Below are 18592 nucleotides of genomic sequence, written 5' to 3' on the forward strand. Positions count from 1 at the left end.
TCGTTCGCTAGGGCTCAGACTCCTGGACTGCAGGTTGTGATGAGAGAGGATCTCTCTGTGGAAAGAGACCACGTGGGGCGGGGCTGAGGCCCATCGAGTCCCCCATACTTAGGCAAACATCATTACTATGACCATGGCTCTCTCCCTCCAAATTGGCCTGAAGACCCTCTCTTTTTGGAAGGTTCTGGAGGTCAGACACTTCCAGGCCCTGTAGGGAGTTCTGTGGGATGTCATTGGTCCCCAAGGGTGAGAGGAACTCGCCCTGCCTGTCCCATTCCATTCAGGCCACTTGGGTGGCAAGTGTCGGTCAGTGGGCAGGTGCAGGAGGCCTCCTGCCCTGGGCCACACAGCACTGGTACCCATTCTCGCCAGCCCCCACCACAGTGGCCAGCAGGCTCGAGGCTCATCTGCTGCAAGCATTCTAGGATTCAGACCGTGATCCCCCAAGCAGGGCACCCGGCATGAGGACTCGGGACTACAGGAGACCAGAAGGCCTCTGGTGCAGCCCAAGTTTCTCTACGACCTCCTCCTCCTCCCCTCCTGTCTCCCGCCCTCTTTCTCCCCCGCAGCAAGTCACAAAAGCCAGAATTCCTCGTTCCCCAGGTGGGTCATGGACAGTAGAGGCCCTCTCCCCCAAAGCCAGCCATGAGACCTAGAAATACAACACAAGCCTTCCCCACCTTTCTGGGGAGCAACTGGCCCTAAAGATGTTCTCCGCCTACTTTGTCTGACTGTGGGTCATAAGGCCCTAGCTCCAGGGATCCTGCCCCATGCCTGGGAGTGAGGAGCACCTGCACGGAGACACCAAGGGGGATCGGCATGGCCGACCTCGCCGGCCTCCCCGCAGTCCATCCCCACAGGCATCCCCTGCCATCCGACACCTGTCCACATGGCTGCCCGTTCTTCACCGACCCTGAGCACTGGAACCGTCTTCCCTGGGCCTCTGGGTTCCCCTTTCTGATGGCTCCCATGTCACATAAAGCTTTGATTAAATAGATCTGGTGTGCTTTTCTCTTGTGAACCTGTCTTTTGTTACAGGCCTGTCTCCCATGCCCCTGATGATGGCTGAGGGGAGGGATCACAATTTTTCTTTCCTTACAAGGGCAAGATGAGAACCTGGAACTGATTGCCCCTGAAGCCTCCGAGGCCCCCAGCTCAGGGCCCTCTGCACCCAATTCTGCATGAGGTCACTTGCCCCAGACAGAAGCAGCAAACCCGGGGCAGGTCGAAGCTTCCCACCACCCACTCCACAAACACCCTTGCTCCAACCTCCCCTTGGGGCCCAGACACTTCACATTGTCATGGCAGCAGCTTAACCCGTGACAGGGAACATGGCGCCCCAGCCTGCGGCCACCAGTCTCTCTGCGCTGCATCAGGGAACCTGCCCATGACATTGGGCATCTGTCTCAGGCCTCAGCAAATCTGCACAGGTTCTGTAAAGCGCGTGTTTAGGCAGTGACCGGAACCCAGTTGGTCTCTGACTGGCATGTCATGGTTATCTAATGTGTGTGGGTGCAGGACTGCTCCATCCTGAACTAATCAAATCCTAATAGCGCCACAACTAGGACTTCTCGCTGTCAGGAAAAGAGATTCAATTTCCTTTCGAGCTGAAATTAATTTTCAGAGAAAATCACTTTATCGCCGTGCCCCACGGAGTGCTCCCAGCCCAGCATGCTGCTTCGCAGCGGGGCCTGTCCTCGGCAGGGGCTCTGGGAACACCGTGTCTGGCCGAGCGGAGCTCCGGGAGGCACGCCGGGAGAGCACCGACCCACGGGGAATCTTGCTGGCCTCGAGGCAGATATTTGGGGAGCAAGGACAGCTGGTCTGCTGGCTGCTGAGCGGACAATAACTCTCCCCACCCTGCTTCTTCCTCTAGCAGTCCAGGGATCGTGGCGGCCTGGGTCAGATCCCAGCCTCTCAGAGAAGAATCAGTGCAGAAAGCAGCAGTGCTCGGCTAGGAATTGCGCCCAATTCGTCTGGTGGTGAGGAGGGTCTTTGGGCAGCGGCAGGCGCCCACTCTCGTACCCGGGTCCTGGGTCTGCAGCCCTGGCCCTTGTCCTCATCGGCCCTTGCATCTGCCTTCAACCCAGAGGTTCCGCTGACGGTGCAGGCACACACATTCCTCTCCTGCATCTGGTTGGCTGGAACTCAACTGATCGCCTATAAATACTTGGCTCAGGTCCACGCTCCTACAACCCAGCGTTTCTTCACGTTGAGGGATATGTCATCAACACATTTTTAAGCCAGCACAAGATATTATTTAGGAGAATATGAAATTCTCCCTGGATTCAGAGAATCCAGAGTGTCTGGACAGACTTATGGAATGGCCCGGAAAGAATTTCAGACATTGTGCTAGACTTTGTGCTACAGGTGGGGACACTGAGGCCCAGAGAGGCGTCCCGCAGACGGATGGGGCAGGATGGAAAGCCAGGTTTCTGGCCTGACCTCCACGGAGCCTTGGGTAACACGGACGCTTTGGTTCCAAACCCCCCCAGCATCTGTGGCTGACTCAACTCCCATCTCACACCTACCTGTGAGGCCGCCCTACAGGGGGAGTTGGCCATGGCCAGTGGCTGTATCCCCATCTGTCTTGCTGGCCAGGAAATGGGGAGGGCACTGTGTCCCAGGCTGGGGCCACCTGGGAGTGCGTGGCCCTGGCCACTTTGAGGGACAGCCTCCCAGGTCAGCAAAAACTGTAACATTGACAGTAAGGGCCCAAAACCTCTGCTCTCCTGGCCCACACCTCCCCGGGGCCCTCAAGAGAAGGCAGAAGTCACTGAGGGCAGGATCCCTGGCCACTCCGTCCTCCACACCCTTGGCGGTGCCTAGTCCTCGAGTCCCCGGCCCCATCTCATGGGAGCTGGACCTACTGGCCACCCAGCAACTTCAAGCCCCTGAGGGCTGCAGTCGTCCTCCAGACACACACAGACCTGGCCACCAGGCCCACGCTGGCCACTCCAGGCACATGCAGACCTGGCCACCAGGCCCACACTGGTCACTCCAGACACACGCAGACCTGGCCACCAGGCCCACACTGGTCACTCCAGACACACGCAGACCTGGCCACCAGGCCCACACTGGTCACTCCAGACACACGCAGACCTGGCCACCAGGCCCACACTGGTCACTCCAGGCACACGCAGATCTGGCCGCCAGGCCCACACTGGTCACTCCAGACACAAGCAAACCTGGCCGCCAGGCCCATAGTGGCCACTCCAGAGAGCTGCTGGGAGGACGAGGGAGATGGATGAGAAGCCAGTGGGGCTGTGCTCAGTGCTGGGCATCAGGGTCTCTAGGTGAAGATGGTCAGCCCCAGCTCACCCCTAGCCTGTCCCCGACGGACCCCGTGGACTCTAAGAACATGAGCATGGGAGTGACCCCGCAGAACCAGCCACTCAGCCCAGGAGATAGTAAATCTGTGTGCACTAAGGTCATCCGTCTTCCTAAGGAGTGTGGCCCTGGGGCACTGGCTGTCGGCAGGGACGAGCTCCTGGCTGGGGCTGTGGGGGGATGGAAGCCTGCCCTCAGCACCGGGGCATCTGCTGCCCTGGTCCTGCCACGGGGGACAGGAGGTGTCGGGATGGGGACCACAGAGACGGGGAGAATGCTGGTGGGGAGCGGGTGGAGCAGGGGCAGCTGATATGGGCTCCCAGCCAGCTCGTCCACAGGCCCTGGGGTCAGTCCCAGGGCAGAGCTCCCCAACACGGGCCATACTTTGTTCTCGGCCGAGAGGCCAAGATGCTCGACACTCGGGGCCTTGCCCCACCCTGTCTGTTTCCTGCCAACACTCAGTTCTCTGTGGTCATCTTTGTGGGACTCTCGGTTCCATGAGAACCCCTTGGCCTGTGGTCACCACTCGCCCTGCCCAGGACCTCTCTCCAGTACAGGCTGGAATGTGGCTGCAGGTCCCTTCCTGGGCCCCAACCTCACTCGGGGTCTGAGTCCATCGAGGGCAGGAGCCACATCTTCCATCCTGGAACCCCAGTCCAGCACCCAGCGGGCTCCTAGACAGCATGTACAGAGTCACTCCAGAGCCCCTCAAGCACTGGTGAGAGAGAAGGTGAGAAGCACAGCACTGGGAACGGATCCTTGTTTAGTAAAACACTAATGCTTGACTGAGGGTCCCAGGTGGTCCAACGTGAGCTGACGGTGCTGGGAGGTACGCCACGGATAACCGCCATGGCCGGCGCACGGCGTGTTTCCCGGCAGCTGAGCCTCCTTACGAGTGCAGCACCTCCCCACCGCCTGTTTCCTGTGTCCCCAGGATCGCGCACGCCAGCTGATGCTCATGTCCCGCCTCCCCTGTGTTTCCCCTCCCACCCATCCCACAGGCAGGGACCCCGGCCTAGAAAGCATTGTGCTTCTCTCCCAATCCACCTGAGACCTAGGGTAGCACTGGGCAAGCGAGTCGCGCAGAATACCGACGGACAGAGAACAACACCCCACAGAGTGACTCAGAAGGCCGGGACCATGAACCGCAGACACCTCCAACCCGGTGGGTCCAGCTCTACCCTCTCTCAGACCAATAGTCAGGGTCTATTGGGAGGATGGTGTTCAAGGGAAGTTCCTCCCGGGGCCACTTCCAAAGCAAAGAGGTGGGATCCAGTGTGAAATCCATGCCCAGGGCACTGGAGACGCAGCTGAGGGTTCCAAGCGGTTCTCAGGGAACGTTCAAAGGAACAGGAAAACAGTCACGACATCCGGGAGAATAAAGCAGTGTGTACAGACTGCAGGGGATGCCCTGATTACGTTTTAAAATCCACAGACAGTCCCAGATGACGGGAAGAAGATAGCAGGCAACGCACTCAACTGTCAACCCTGATTTCTCTGGGGATGGGATTAGAGGGGTTTTTGCTAACTCGCTGGCAGGCTATGGATGTCCCCACCGGTCCTCTGAGATGCTGCTGACCACCATGTCCCAGCCAGATGAGCTTCGTGCAGCAGCTCACCAGACCTGCCCACAGACCCAGCATCCTTGCTCTGAGGCGGCAAGGATCGTGCCCAAAGTGGGCTTGCTAGAAGCGAGCTCTGCACTCAGCCCCTGTGCTGAATCCTATGTGCAGTGACGGTTGGAAACTGAGCAATGAGCAGTATCTTATGCAGCCCTGACGTGTTTGTATAACACCAGTTATTTTACACCAATGAGCAGGAGACTGTGGGGAGAAGCGGCCCTTGTGACCATCCCTGCACCCCCTACACCCCCAACGCTGTGTTTGGCCTGGCCTGTTCCTCTGGGGGACGTCATCCTGGAAGCACAGCCTTTGTGTCAGCTCAGCGAGCACCTGGCCTGGCCTGGCTCCTGGGCCACACAGGTGGAGGCGGACCCAGGCAGCCGCGGTCCAGGCTTGGGGAGGCCGCCAGGGCCAGGAAAGGACCAGCCCCAGGGGAGGGGAGGCAGCTGGAGCCGCCTGTCTGAGAACAAGTCCCAGCAGCTTGCTGGAATGGCCGCGCGGGTGGGGGCGAGGCTGCTGGGCCTCACATGGGAGGGGATGTGTTCCCACCTGGTTGTCTCCCCCTCCTGTAGCCAAACCATACAGAGGTAGCACCTATGCCAAGCCTCAGCAAGGTGGGAGAACCCACGGCTCCCCTCCCCTTCTGCAAACCAGAGCCCAGCTGCAGACAAAGCTGGATGCTGTGTGGACCCCGTGGCCGGCCTGCTGGAGCTGGAGTCGGGCCGTCTGAAGGCCATGTGGCCTGGATCCAGCTGTGCTGCTCTCTCTGAGCGCCCACCCTCTCTGGTCCCAGCAGGCAGCTTTGCACCAGAGGCAGGAAGCAAGCTAGACACAGCCAGCCCTGCTTCCTGCCCCTGTGCAGCCTCTGGAGAGGGGAGGTGAGAGCAGAGCCGCCGGGATCTCCCTGGTCTCTGGCTGCCTCCTCCCTGACAGTCATCGCCACGTTGTTTATCTGCTAACGGAACCCAGCTCTGTCTCCCAGGACCTCGCTCCTCCCCAACCTTCCTTAGCATTTTCCCCACCCAAACCCCAGACGAACATACAGGAAGGAGAGACAGGGAGCTGCCTCCAAATGCGGCCGTGCACCCGCCCACCCCCTCCTGAAGGCCACATCCGGGTCACTGACACATATCTGGGGATTCTGGGTTTCTTTAGCCGGGTGGCCCTGAGCAGCCTCTCTGAGCTCCATCTGGGTAACATGCGTCACACAGGGCAACATCTCCTGCAGCAGGAGTGCTGGAGGGCTCTGGAGGCCCGGTCCCCGCTGCCACTGCATGGCTTACACCCCTGCAAACAAGCTGGGTGGTCACGCACCAAGGTTCTCAACGGGTGATCCTGCCCCCAGCAGACCTTTGCCCATGTCTGAACACACTTGTGGCTGTCACAACAGTGGGCGCCACTGGGACCTAGCGGGCGGCAGCCTGGGAGGCTGCCACACACCTGTGTCACACAGGAGGGCCCCCAGAGCAGAGAGGGTCTGTACCACCATGTCAGTCGTGCTGAGGTTGGGAGACCCTGTAACACAGCCTTCCGCGCTGCGGCGGGGATTCCATGGGGAAGTGTGCTGTGATGCTCTCGGAACAGTGTCTGGCACACAGGAAGCCCTCGGCAAACAGGGGCTGCTATGTTTACCATCCTCACCTCAGCCTCGAGAAGTCAAAGCAGATGCCAAGATGCCTGTTTTCCAACAAGGAAACAAAGCCCAGAAGAGGGGCGTGCTGGCCCAGAACTAGAACCTGGGCCCCGATCCTGGTCTCTGAGGGAGCCTCCTGCCTGGGGCCGGGTCGCATGGAGTCCTGGCACTGGACACCACCACCGCCATCTCAGAATGGGTGGGCCCTGGCCCTCAGGATAGAGACTTTTTAGAGCTGGCAGGCGATGTGTGGGGTGCTCTTTGGGGACTGGCTGTGCTCCCACCCCAGCAGCCCCTCCTCCCATGCCAACAATGGCAGCTGGGAGGCTGCCACGTGGAGACCTCTGGAGCTGGCTACTGCTCAGCAGAGCTCGGTCCTCCCGTTTCCAGGGGGTCACTCGGCCTCAGGAGGGCTGCCCTGCGCCTTTCAGGAGGGGATACAATAGGTGGTGATGCGGGCGGTGAGGCTGAGGTCACCTTCCCTGGGACTGAGTCCCTGGCACGAACCAGGCACTGGGGATGGATGGAAGACGCTGTGACTTTGATCCCCATGACCTCTCCAAGCTGCCAACAGCCTGTGGGAGGGCCGCCTGGTCCCACTGCCCCCCTTCACAGTTGGGGACTGAGGCCAGGGAGGTAAAGGAACCTGCCCAAGAGTCCCCAGCCCCCAGATCCCCCAGGATGCCCCTCACACCATGCTGCCACCCACGACCCAGAGGACGTGGCCAGCTGGAACCTACCAGGTGCCCGGCGGCTCTTAGCAGCTTGTGGGTGGAGAATGGGAAGGCCTCGTTGCTCAGGTCTGCATCCAGCACCTCCTGCAGAATGGCCCGGCTGCAGGCAAAAGCAAAGTCGCTCGGTCAGCAAGTGCTCACGGGTGGGGCCTGGGCAGGAAAGGCCCCGGGGACCTGCCATGAGTGGGACAAGTCTCTGTCCTCATGAGACAGACGACAATAAACATGGATTAATAAAAATACACCAAGACAGATGTATGTTCCAAATATACACAAGACGGCCACCTTCCAGCGGAGTAACGCTGGGGCTAGCAGGACCCCTGGGAACGCAGACTTGGAGACAGCTCTGATGGGACTCGTGATTCTTAGATGGGGGAACTGAGGCCAGAATGGTTATCTAACCACGGAATGCCCCTGAAGCCCACAGGCCAGGAGGAACAGAGCATCTGGGCCAGGTCCACAGTCCACATCCCCAGGCCCCTCTAGGTTTCCAACTCGTCAGAGGCCGGAGGGGCCTCAGCTGCTGCTTTGGTAGCCACCGCCCAAGAGAGGAGCTGGCTATGGCGGCCTCAGTGCTGCACAGAAGAGTAGAGTAAGGCCGGGTGCGGTGGCTCACGCCTGTAATCCCAGCACTTTGGGAGGCTGAGATGGGCGGATCACAAGGTCAGGAGATCGAGACCATCCTGGCTAACACGGTGAAACTCCGTCTCTACTAAAAAATACAAAAAAACTAGCCGGGTGAGGTGGCGGGTGCCTGTGGTCCCAGCTACTCGGGAGGCTGAGGCAGGAGAATGGCGTAAACCCGGGAGGCAGAGCTTGCAGTGAGCCGAGATCCGGCCACTGCACTCCAGCCTGGGCGACAGAGCGAGACTCCACCTCAAAAAAAAAAAAAAAGAGCAGAGTAACTTGCCCAAGGCAGAGCGGATTGGAGCAGATTCCGGCTTCCTCCCAGCCCCCTGCAGAAAGTGCTCTTTCCAGACACCACCCTGCTCTGTTCCCTGACCTACCCCTCCAACCGGGCACCTCGGCCCCAAAGTCCTCTGCCTGACATGGGTGTGAGACGCTGAGGCTGCAGACTTGGAGGAGGTAGAGAGCTGGGCTTAGCTCCCAGCAGGTGCTAAGAGCCATTTCAACCTCCTAGGGGACTGTCACCTAGCAAGGGCAGGGCCGCACCCGAGCGCCCACAGTGCGGCGAGGGCCCGGGAATGTTCCTGAGCGCTGGACAATCAGTCCATACTCGACAGTTTGCACAGACTTGCTGGGTCCACCCCTAGTTTATAAGCTCTGTGAGGGCGGGGGTTCGCTCCCCACCTTCCCCACTCCACGGTGCCCTGCACCACATCTACTCTCACACTTGCCCAAGTACCGGAGACCTCACTGGGGCCAAAACCCATGGTCTCCAAGGAAGCCCTCACCTCCTGGGCACCGTGCCCACCTCCAGGTCTAGCCCTCTTGTGCCCCTCAACATTCTCACCCCTTCCCCTGTCCCCACTTAACCCTTTGTCATCCTTCAGCTCTTGGCTCAGCTGTCACCTCCTCCAGGAAGCCCTCCCTGACTCCCTAGGTCTTGGTCAGGTACTCGTTGTCCAAGGTCCCACAGTCTCCTGCCAGGGTGTCTCTCACATTGGTTGTACCCACCCCCAGGAGCTCTGTGCCAACAGAATCCCCCCATCCCAATGTGTCTGGCACAAAGAAGGCTCTCAGTAAATAGGACTGACTGAACACCCTGGCTTGGCACAGCAGGGTGAGGCCTCCATTGCCAGGAGATGCTCCCGCTTCTGTCCCTCTGGGGTCCCAGCAGGTGTTGAGCCTGCAGGGTGGGCTGCCCAGAAGCGCTGCTGACCCTAATCCCAATTGTCACAGTGCTGGGAGCCGCCACCCACGTCAGCCTGAGGTGCTCGGCGGTGGTGCAGTTGGCCAAGACCCTTATGTAACCACCCAGCACCCACGTGGTGCCAAGTCCTGGAGAGTGATACCAGCGCCTCAGATCTGACAAGCACATGCTCTCTGCAGCCTTGAGTGGCAGCCACACGGCAGGGACCCTGGAGCAGGAGCCTGGAGCTGCCACCTGGTCCAAGGCTTTGAAGGGCTCTGACCCAGGCGTGGGCTCAGCGACCTCAGGGGAAGCCCAACTCCAGGGGTCCATGAGCTTCCCAGTCAGAGGCCCCGGTTCTAGTCACAGGCCCTGTACTTACCCCTCAACCCTACCAAGCCCCAGTCCCTCATCTGTGATGCCGTGGGCCATTGTGAGGAACCAGCAAGAAAGCACACACAAAGCCCGTGGTGTTAACCATGACCACAGTGATGGCCAGTTCTGGGCTGCACGACACCGTCTCTCCCAGTCATGCAAGAATATTAGTTTTGGTTTGTTTCATTTCGGCTTGAGACAAGGTCACACTGTCACCTAGGCTGGCATGCAGAGGCACAATCACAGCTTGCTGCAGCCTTGACCTCCTTGGGCTCAAGTAATCCTCCAGCCTTGGGCTCCCAAGTAGCTGCGACTACAGGTGTGCACCACCATGCCCAGCTAATTGAAAAAAAAAAGTTTTTGTTTTTTTAGAGACAGGATCTTGCTATGTTGTTCAGGCTGGTCTCAAACTCCAGGACTCCAGTGGTCTTACCACCTCGGCCTCCCGAAGTACTGGGGTTGCAGGCATGAGCCACCATGCCCAGCCTCCACCAGTACATGAGGCTATTTGAGTTTACATTCACTAGTATTAAAAATGCAGTCCCGGCCGGGCACGGTGACTCACACCTGTAATCCCAGCACTTTGGGAGGCCGAGGCGGGTGGATCACGAGGTCAGGAGATCAAGACCACAGTGAAACCCCGTCTCTACTAAAAATACAAAAAATTAGCCAGGTGCGGTGGCGGGCGCCTGTAGTCCCAGCTACTCGGGAGGCTGAGGCAGGAGAATGACACGAACCCAGGAGGCGGAGCTTGCAGTGAGCCAAGATTGCGCCACTGGACTCCAGTCCGGGTGACAGAGCGAGACTCCGTCTCAAAAAAAAAAAAAAATGCAGTCCCACTAGCCACATTTCAAAGGCTCAGTAGCCACACAGGGCTTAGTGGCTGCGTGTTGGACTGCTCAGTTATGGAACATTTCCAGAAAGTTCCATGGGGCAGCCGCTCACACAGCCTGCTCCGGGGTCCAGCAGGTGTGCTGAGCACGTCCTGAATAACAAGTCTGAAAGTGCAGCCTTCATCAGCAGCACCAGTATTATTATTCATCTAAGAAACTTTGGGTTATTTTTGAAAGATAGAGGACATTTTGGAGAAGAAAGTTAAGAAATTACCAGGAGGCAGCGAGCTCCTCTTCCCGCCCTGGCTGCCTCCCCCGCCGCCGGCTGGAGTAGCTGATAATGAGGCTGGGCGCACTGGCCGCCCCCGGCCGCACCTTGATCTGTCCATCTGCCACCTCCTCCCTCCACGGCCCACCTGCCTCCCCGACACTAAAAATATCCCCACTTCCTGTCCAAGGTTGGCGTGGCAATGAAGCCGGAGGATTCCGAGGACCAGGCCTTGACACCCCTCCCTCCACCCCAGAGATGCAGAGGTTGGGGTCACTCAGGTGAGAAATTGAAAGCACAGAGCATTGCAGCTGCCTGTGGGCCAGGCTGGGGCCTGCATGATTCTACCGCATCCCAGTCTCTTTCCCTGTCGCTGTGGCCGGCACCCTCCACTCCTCATCATGCACGCGTCCCCTCCCCCTGACCCTCTCAGCACACCCCATCCACCGTCGGGTGCTACGAGCTTCGCCCAGTCCATGGGAACCACCACAATGCCAAACCCTCGCCCGTGAGCCGTACGAACTCAGCTCATGACTCCCTCCTGGACATCCCTGCCTCCTCGCCTGGCCTGGGGCTGCTCACAGGCCTGCTGGTCCCCTGCCCACTGGCCCAACAGCAGAGACCCCCCACCAAAGCCCAAGCCCAACCATGTTCCTCCTCTGCTCAGCACCCCTCCCTCAGAGGAGCAGCCACTGGGCCTCCAGGATCTCACCCTGCTGCCCTCTGAGCACGGCTCTTGGCCTGCTCCATCCCAGCCTCCGTGTGTGCCTCAGACAAACGTACTTGCCTGCCACGGGGACTTTGCACCTGCTGTTGCCACTGCCAGGAGCAGTTCCCCGAGAACACCAAGGCTGGGTCACTCCTTTCCTGCAGGGTTCTGCCCAGCGTCTCCTTAACGCATGTTGCTTTCTATGAGCAGCCTCAAGTCAAACCCTTGGCAGAAGCCAGTTAATGTTAAAGCACTCGACCCTCTCCGATTCTATCCCTTCATTCAGCAAGCACGCGTCTGCCGCGTGCCTCTGAGCACCGCAGTGCGTACACTTGGACAGACAGCAACAACTCAGTCCCTCGCAGCCCGAGAGGGGAGCGACGGCCCAGGACTCAGGGAGAGGTGCCAGGGAAAACGGACCCTGTGGCAGGGTCTGGGCACTCCAGCCAGAGGTCTCGGCAGAATCCCAGGCTGACAGGATATCACCCGGACACAGCGCCGCTACGTCAAAGTGCTCACCTCGGCGACCTGCAGGCTGGAGACGCATCTCCCCCCACCCCTCCCCACCTCTCCATCCCTCCTTTCCCGTCCTCTCCCCGAAGCTGCCCCCATCATTTTCCAGAGATAGATCACCCCTTTGACACCCTCCATGTACCCAGAAGCAGTGCCCTCATCTCGTGCCTCTTCCTCCTGCCCAGTCCAGCAGAGCCACCCTGTCCAGCCCCAAGGCAGATGTGGTGGCAGGAGGCACACTGAGATGAGTGTCCTGGCCCCTTATCCCGGGGGGTCACCAACGGAAGGCCTAGACTAGGCTGTTTCCTCACAGAGGGTTTGTAACTCTTGAAAAAGGTTGGCAATGAGCGTGTGCAGGCTTCTGAGCACAAAGGGGGACGCTTCCCCATCAGCCCTGGCACTGACCAGCTGTGTGACCTTGGGCAAATGTCTCTACCTCTCTGTTTCTCAGTTTCTGGATCAGTAAAAATAAGAACAATTATGACCACCTCAAAGGGCTACTATGGGGATGGGAGATGTCGGCTCAGGCTTGGCAAGTCACAGGTTGCTCCACGAGTGGCTGCTAACATGACTGCCTTTTCCCTCTGTCCCCCACCCCCAGTCCCTTCTCCCAGCCTCTGAAGCACAGTCAGAGGGGTTTGTCCAAGGTGCACACCTGCTCAGCCGTCCTTTTGCCTAGGACTCTTCCGTGGCTGTGTGCATGAGCCAGCAGCCGAGGGTCTTCCCGGGTCTTGGTTTCTCATGGGTGGGGAACACAGCCTGGCAGGTGTTTATAGAAGGAATGCATGCATGGATAAGCCATGCAGAGACCTTGTCATGGCACGTGTTTCTGGAGGAGCCAGAGACCCCTCGGTGTAGGATATTACTCTGCCCATGTGATCCAGGTGGCATACAGAAATTACCAGGTAGCAGGGCGAACCCTGGCCTGGTTCTGCCCACTCTGGGATGGTGGACGATAATTCCTAGACTGCACGGGTGATGCAGAGACTGTCCTCCCCTCTGGGATCCTGGGGTCCTCAGTGACTGAACAACTACAAAGTTGTCTCATGTTGTCTCAGTCTGACTCATGTTACGGGCTTATCTGCATTCCAGTACTTTCAAGATATCTAATTCAGAATGGCATCTCTGGTTTACCAGAGCGCTTCACTATTCACAATGGCCCATTCTGGAGAAGCGGTTCTGCCCAAGGGCCTGTTGGAGGACCTGGGTCCAGGGAGCAGGTGTGCCCAGGGGCGGGCTCCCGGTCCTGTCTCACCTGGCTGGGCCCTGGATGCTGACCATGCCCAGGTCCTCGGAGCTGTCGATGAGCTGGCACTGGAACTTCTGGTCCTGCAGCACGGTGGTGATGTGGGACCAGTTGTGCTGGGCCACGGCCCCGCCCACGGCCAGGTAGTAACCGTCCCCTGGAAGAGAGGCACCTGGACTTAGAGCAGGATTTCAGGGCCTGGGAGGTGGGGACAGAGAGGGTGGCCCAAGGGTCTCCCGGCTGAGAAAACAGATGCACTCTCAGGGGCCTGTGCCTTCACAGTGCCCAGGGACCGTATCTGTCCCTCCCTTGGTCCCCCAGGGCCACGCCCTGCACAGAGTATCCTCTGAGCCATGAGGGTTAGGAGAAGGACCTGCTTCTCAACCCCTACCACCCAGCCCTCTGCAGACACCTCAAAGGGATGCCCCCACCCTGGGAGGACGGTGTCTTGGGAACACACAGGCCTAGGCCAGCCTGGCCCAGATGCAGTTCTGTGGCTCTCCGGCCTTACTTCTCACCTCTCTGAGCCCCCATTTTCTCATCTGTAAAAGGGGTAGACCCACAACATCTGGCCCCACAGAGCTATTGGGAGCACCCCTTGGATGAGAGACCTCTCAGGGCCCCGGGCAGGCCCCAGCCAGGCTGCTCCCTCCTTTCCTCCTCTTGATACCATGAGCACAACAGAGAATGAAGGCAAAGGCAAGCCAGTCCTCAAGGGGTTCCCTGACCTCTGGGCTGGGGCTGTTTCTGGACAGCATCCTCAGCCCTATGCCAGACAGACACCCCACCTCACGTCCCTCAACATATACACACACAGCCGCTCTCAGGTCCCTGGCTCCTGGGTGGCTCCACCAGTCTGCAGCTATCCCAAGCCTCTCCCAGGAGGGCATGGGAGCTACTGAGGCCAACTGGCGCCCAGGGAGATGGCAGTTGATGGGCCTGGCCTCCTATGGCCCTGACCATCCCCGATCAACTTCCCTGAAAACAAAACGCCAGTCCTGAGGCCAGTGGTCAGTCAGCCCAGGTCCAGGCCTGGCCTGCAAAGCTGACACGGCAGAGAACAGCGAGAAAGCAGGGTGGCCGGGGGACTTGCGCCATTGGCCCTGGGTGTTGGGGGAGCTGTGGGCTGTGCACCTGATTTTGTGCTTTTCAGTATTGTTGGAATGGTTCCCAGGAGCATGTATCCTTTTGTAATCTTACAAAAAGATCAATAAAGATCATTTAAAATTACTTTTAAGATTGACAGCTGCTTTGTACGCCACCTTGATCACATGTAAATCATCACATTCTCTCGGCTTCATGGTGATCTGATGTAGCATGGGTAGGTAGCACGTGTATTCAATACGTGCATATTTAATGCCCATGCATATTCATAACTCAAACAGTGCAGTTTTGAAGCCTGAAAGTAAAGCAAAGCCCACACGGTGGTTTTCTCCTGTTGAGTGGTGTCCCCAGGCCCCGCAGAGCCCTGGGGGATGTGACTCACTGTGCTAACTCCACACCCACCAAGTGCAAACCTTCCCGACAACCAGCACCGGTGATCCCCAGCCCTCAGCTCTAGGAATCCACCAGAAACCTCTGGAAAGCTAATTGTGCACCACCGGGAGATGGCTCAGCGTTCAAAGCACTTTCCTGACAGCTTCCCCTGATGAGGGGGGACGAGCAAGGTCCTCATTCCCCAGTCAGGGAAACTGAGGCTCAGGGAGGCTGGTCCCCAGCCCCCCCAGCACCCCCCAGGCTCTGACACAATTCTCCATCGCAGTTCCGGGAGGCGCGTCTTCCTCACTCCATTTCACAGATGGGGGAAACTGAGGCTGAGGGAGGCAGTTCACTGAGCCAGGCAGTGGCAGGGCCTGGCCAGGATTTTGGTGACCTGTGACCTCATTTTGGACCCTCTACTGTCTCCTCAGCTAGACTCGCTAAGTCTGTGGTTATGGGCTGTGCCTGGGCCGCCCCTCTCCTGGGGGCTGATGCCCAGCTCCTTACGGGCATCACTCCTCTCAGCTCAGAGATGCCATTTTGGCTGAATGACCCAGAGAGGACCAGCGATGGGCAGGTCACACTGGTTCTCACCAACACACCCTTGTAGCCAGCAGCTCCTACCCACCCTTCCAAGCTCAGGCTGGCCATCTCCTCCAGGAAGCCTTGCTCATCCCAGCTCAGCGGCTTCACACGACCTTCCCTAACACCTCACTCTTTCCCATCCCCTTGCATATCCCCCTCCAGGTGTTACGGAGCCCTTCCTGTCCCCATCCACACACACAGCCCACTATGGAGTCCCTGAAGCCGCACCGGCCTCCTTCAACTCCTCCCAGCTCTGGCTGCCCTGGTGCTGCTGCACAGTACAGGCTCCGCAAGGACTGTTGAGGGAATGAGGGAAGGAATGAGCTCACGGATCCATGAAGCACAGGTGCTCTGGGTCAGCACATGGCTCTCTCAGCCTCCATGTCACCGACGGCAAGACGGAAGGGGTGGGCGAGCTCTGCGCACCCCACAGGACCCCTCGCTCACACTCGCAGCCTCATCTCTGCCACTAGCCTCGGGACTGCAGGGCTCACCTCACTACTCCCTGCTTTTGGCAGAACCCCAGAGGCCCAGGAGTCCCCGCCAGCCCCCAGCCTCAAAGACCCCCTGGGCAGTGAGGAACGCAGTCTTCCCACCCTGGCCCCCAGTATCCCACCCGCTCTGGTCTATCATTTTTCCTCTTGACCCATCTTACATCCTACACCTTCCACTTATTCTTTTTTTTTTTAATCCTGTTTCCTCCCACCAGAGATAGAAACTCCACATGGGCCATAACCTTCTGTGCTTGGTTCATTGCTGGGTTCTCCCTGCCTCAAACCGAGTCTGACCCACAGTCGGTGCTCAGGGAATGCTGCTGAAGGAGCGGGTTATGAGCTGATCATGAATGAACCCCTTTCTCCCCTTGCCTCTCTCCCCCAGTGCCCAAGCTGGGGCTCGACACTGACCGAGTCCCAGTGAGGAAACAACTACATTTGCCAGCAGCACGGAGTCAGGTCAAGAACCAGGAGATGCCAGCTCTTCTGAACAGGCTGAGCCCTCCCCACTGACTGCGCCCCTGCCCCGGGGACAGCACAGAGAGCTGCACAGTCAGCACCTTCCCCTGTGCAAATCCCGTCCCAGAGGCGACAATGCCCCTTCTTGGAGAAAGAGAATGTTTCCCTCTCTGCTTCTTCATCCCTGGTGGGGATGGGTTACAGGACGAGAGATCAGATGGCTCCTGTGTGAACCCAGGGCAGGATCAGGGAGCCGAAGGGACAGGAGGCAGGTCCTGGCTCTGGGTAACAGTCGGGGCTGAGCAAACAAGGCATGAGGGTACTGAGCTACCCGTCACGGAGGGCATGCAAGCAGACATAGAGGGACTGCAGAGGGCAATCAGGCATTGGCGTGGGCCCCGAACCGGACATCTTCTAAGGGCCTATCCAAGCCTCAGACTAGGGGGTCACACAGGCCTGAGAAGTCAACCCAGCAAGGATGTCAGTGGCAGAAAGGAGCCGACTGCTTGGAGTGGGAGGCACGGCCCAGCATTGGCACGCTCTGTTCCGGGCAACCGAGCTGAGCACGCCCACGCTGCAGCCACTCCGAAACGCAGCAGTGTGGACAGGTTCAGAGATGCAATCATTGAGTACTGGGAGCTCCAGCAGTGCCGCCTGAACAAAGCCCGCATTTAGCCTGAAACGAGACCTCTAATCTCCCAGCCCTGACCACAGTGGGCACAACAGCTAACGACTGAGCTGCCGTCAGCAGCTCATCCCATCCATCCCGCCCTGTCCACAGCCACCAGTCCACAGAGCAGGCCGCAGTCACAGCGCCACACACACAGAGGTATCCCATACCTTCAAAGGCGGGGGCCAGTGGGGAGGCCTGGTGGCTGGGTGCCAGGCGGCTGACAGTCAGGTCACTCTCGGTGCCCCCACGGTGGTTGAGCATGCAAGTGTACACGGTGGAGCCTGCGAGAGGGAGAAGGAAGCCGGGTCTGTGCTGAGGCCCCAGCCAGGTCTGTGCTGCCTCAGTTTCCCCAGGGCCGCTCACAGCGGCAGCTCCTTGTCGCAGAGGCTAGATAACTCCCAGACAGGATGCCCTACTGGGAGGTGACCTGGAGAGCCCCTCAGCCCAGGGATGCCATTTTCAGCTGAATGACCCAGAGACGACTGGCCTTGGGCAGGTCGTCCCATCACCGCCACCCTTGTGGGAAGGAAACTTCTTTCTTCTTGAAATGCCTTGGCACTGGCCCCTCCCACCCATCCACCACCATGCTGAGAAGTTTCTAGGGACAGGATTCATGTCCCCCATTCATTCTGGGGCTCCTAGCACCGTGCCTGGAACCGGAGAAGACTCCATAAATGTCTGTGGCATAAATTACTTTGTGGATGGAGGATGGATGGACAGATGGGAAGGTGGGCAGATGGATGGGAGGAAGGGAGTGGGTGAGTAGAAGGGGGAACAGATGTATGGCGAAACAGGGATGTGTGGGCTGGCGGATGGGTGGATGGAAGACTGAGTGGGTGGCTGGATTAATGGGAGGTGAGCAGCAGGTGCTCAGGAGTCTGGGGAGTGAGTTTGTTGGTTGGCTGGCGAGATGATGTTAGGGGTTGAATTGTGTCCCCCCTAAAAGATACGTGAAAGTCCTCACCCCAGGACTGGGAATGTGATCTTACTTGGAAATGGGGTCTTTGGATATGTGATCAGGTTAAAGTGAGGTCATTAGTGTGGGCCCTCATGTAATCTGACTGCTGTCCTTATAAGTGGAGAACACGGCCGGGAGCGGTGACTCACGCCTGTAATCCCAGCACTTTGGGAGGCCGAAGCAGGAGGATCACCTGAGGTCAGGAGTTTCAGACCAGCCTGGCCAACGTGGCGAAACCCTGTCTCTACTAAAAATACAAAAAATTAGCTGGGCGTGGTGGTGGGCGCCTGTAATCCCAGCTACTCAGGAGGCTGAGGCATGAGAATCACTTGGACCCAGGAGGTGGAGGTTGCAGTGAGCCGAGATCACGCCATTGCACTCCAGCCTGAGCGACAGAGCGAGACTCCATCTCGGAAAACACACACACACACACACACACACACACACACACAAAAGAGAACACCTGGAGAAGGCCTTGTGACACAGGCAGAGACTGCAGTGACGCAGCTGCACGCCAACGAAGGCCAAGATTCCCTGCCACCACCAGCAGCTGGAAGAGCAAGGAAGGGTCCTCTGCAGAGTGTCAGGTACAGACACCCTCATTTTGACCTCCAGTTTCCACAACCGTGACAATAAATTGCAGTTGTTTTAAGCCACCAGGTTTGTGATCCTCTGTTCTGGCAGCCCAGGACACTCATGAAGACAGGGATGCGTGAGCTTTTGGGTGGGTGGGTGACGAAAAGGCAGATGAAGATCCCAAGTATGTCCCAAATATGGCTTGGGACATACTTATATTAAAAATGAGTCATTATGTATCCAAAATTCCAATGTAGCTGAGCATCCTGTGTTTCTATTTAATTCTGGCAAT

General features: G+C 58.5%; 1 protein-coding gene across 1 annotated transcript in view; it reads right to left on the bottom strand.

Annotated features, from left to right (window-relative positions):
• SARDH (sarcosine dehydrogenase) overlaps nt 1-18592 on the bottom strand; it is a 76070-nt gene that overhangs the window by 15553 nt on the left and 41925 nt on the right. Inside the window, 3 exon segments of the mRNA XM_050759819.1 lie at nt 7326-7419; nt 13086-13233; nt 16934-17047. Coding sequence (XP_050615776.1) covers nt 7326-7419; nt 13086-13233; nt 16934-17047 — 356 coding nt within the window.

Source organism: Macaca thibetana, chromosome 15 (genome assembly GCF_024542745.1).
Source record: "Macaca thibetana thibetana isolate TM-01 chromosome 15, ASM2454274v1, whole genome shotgun sequence".
NCBI lineage: Eukaryota > Metazoa > Chordata > Mammalia > Primates > Cercopithecidae > Macaca > Macaca thibetana.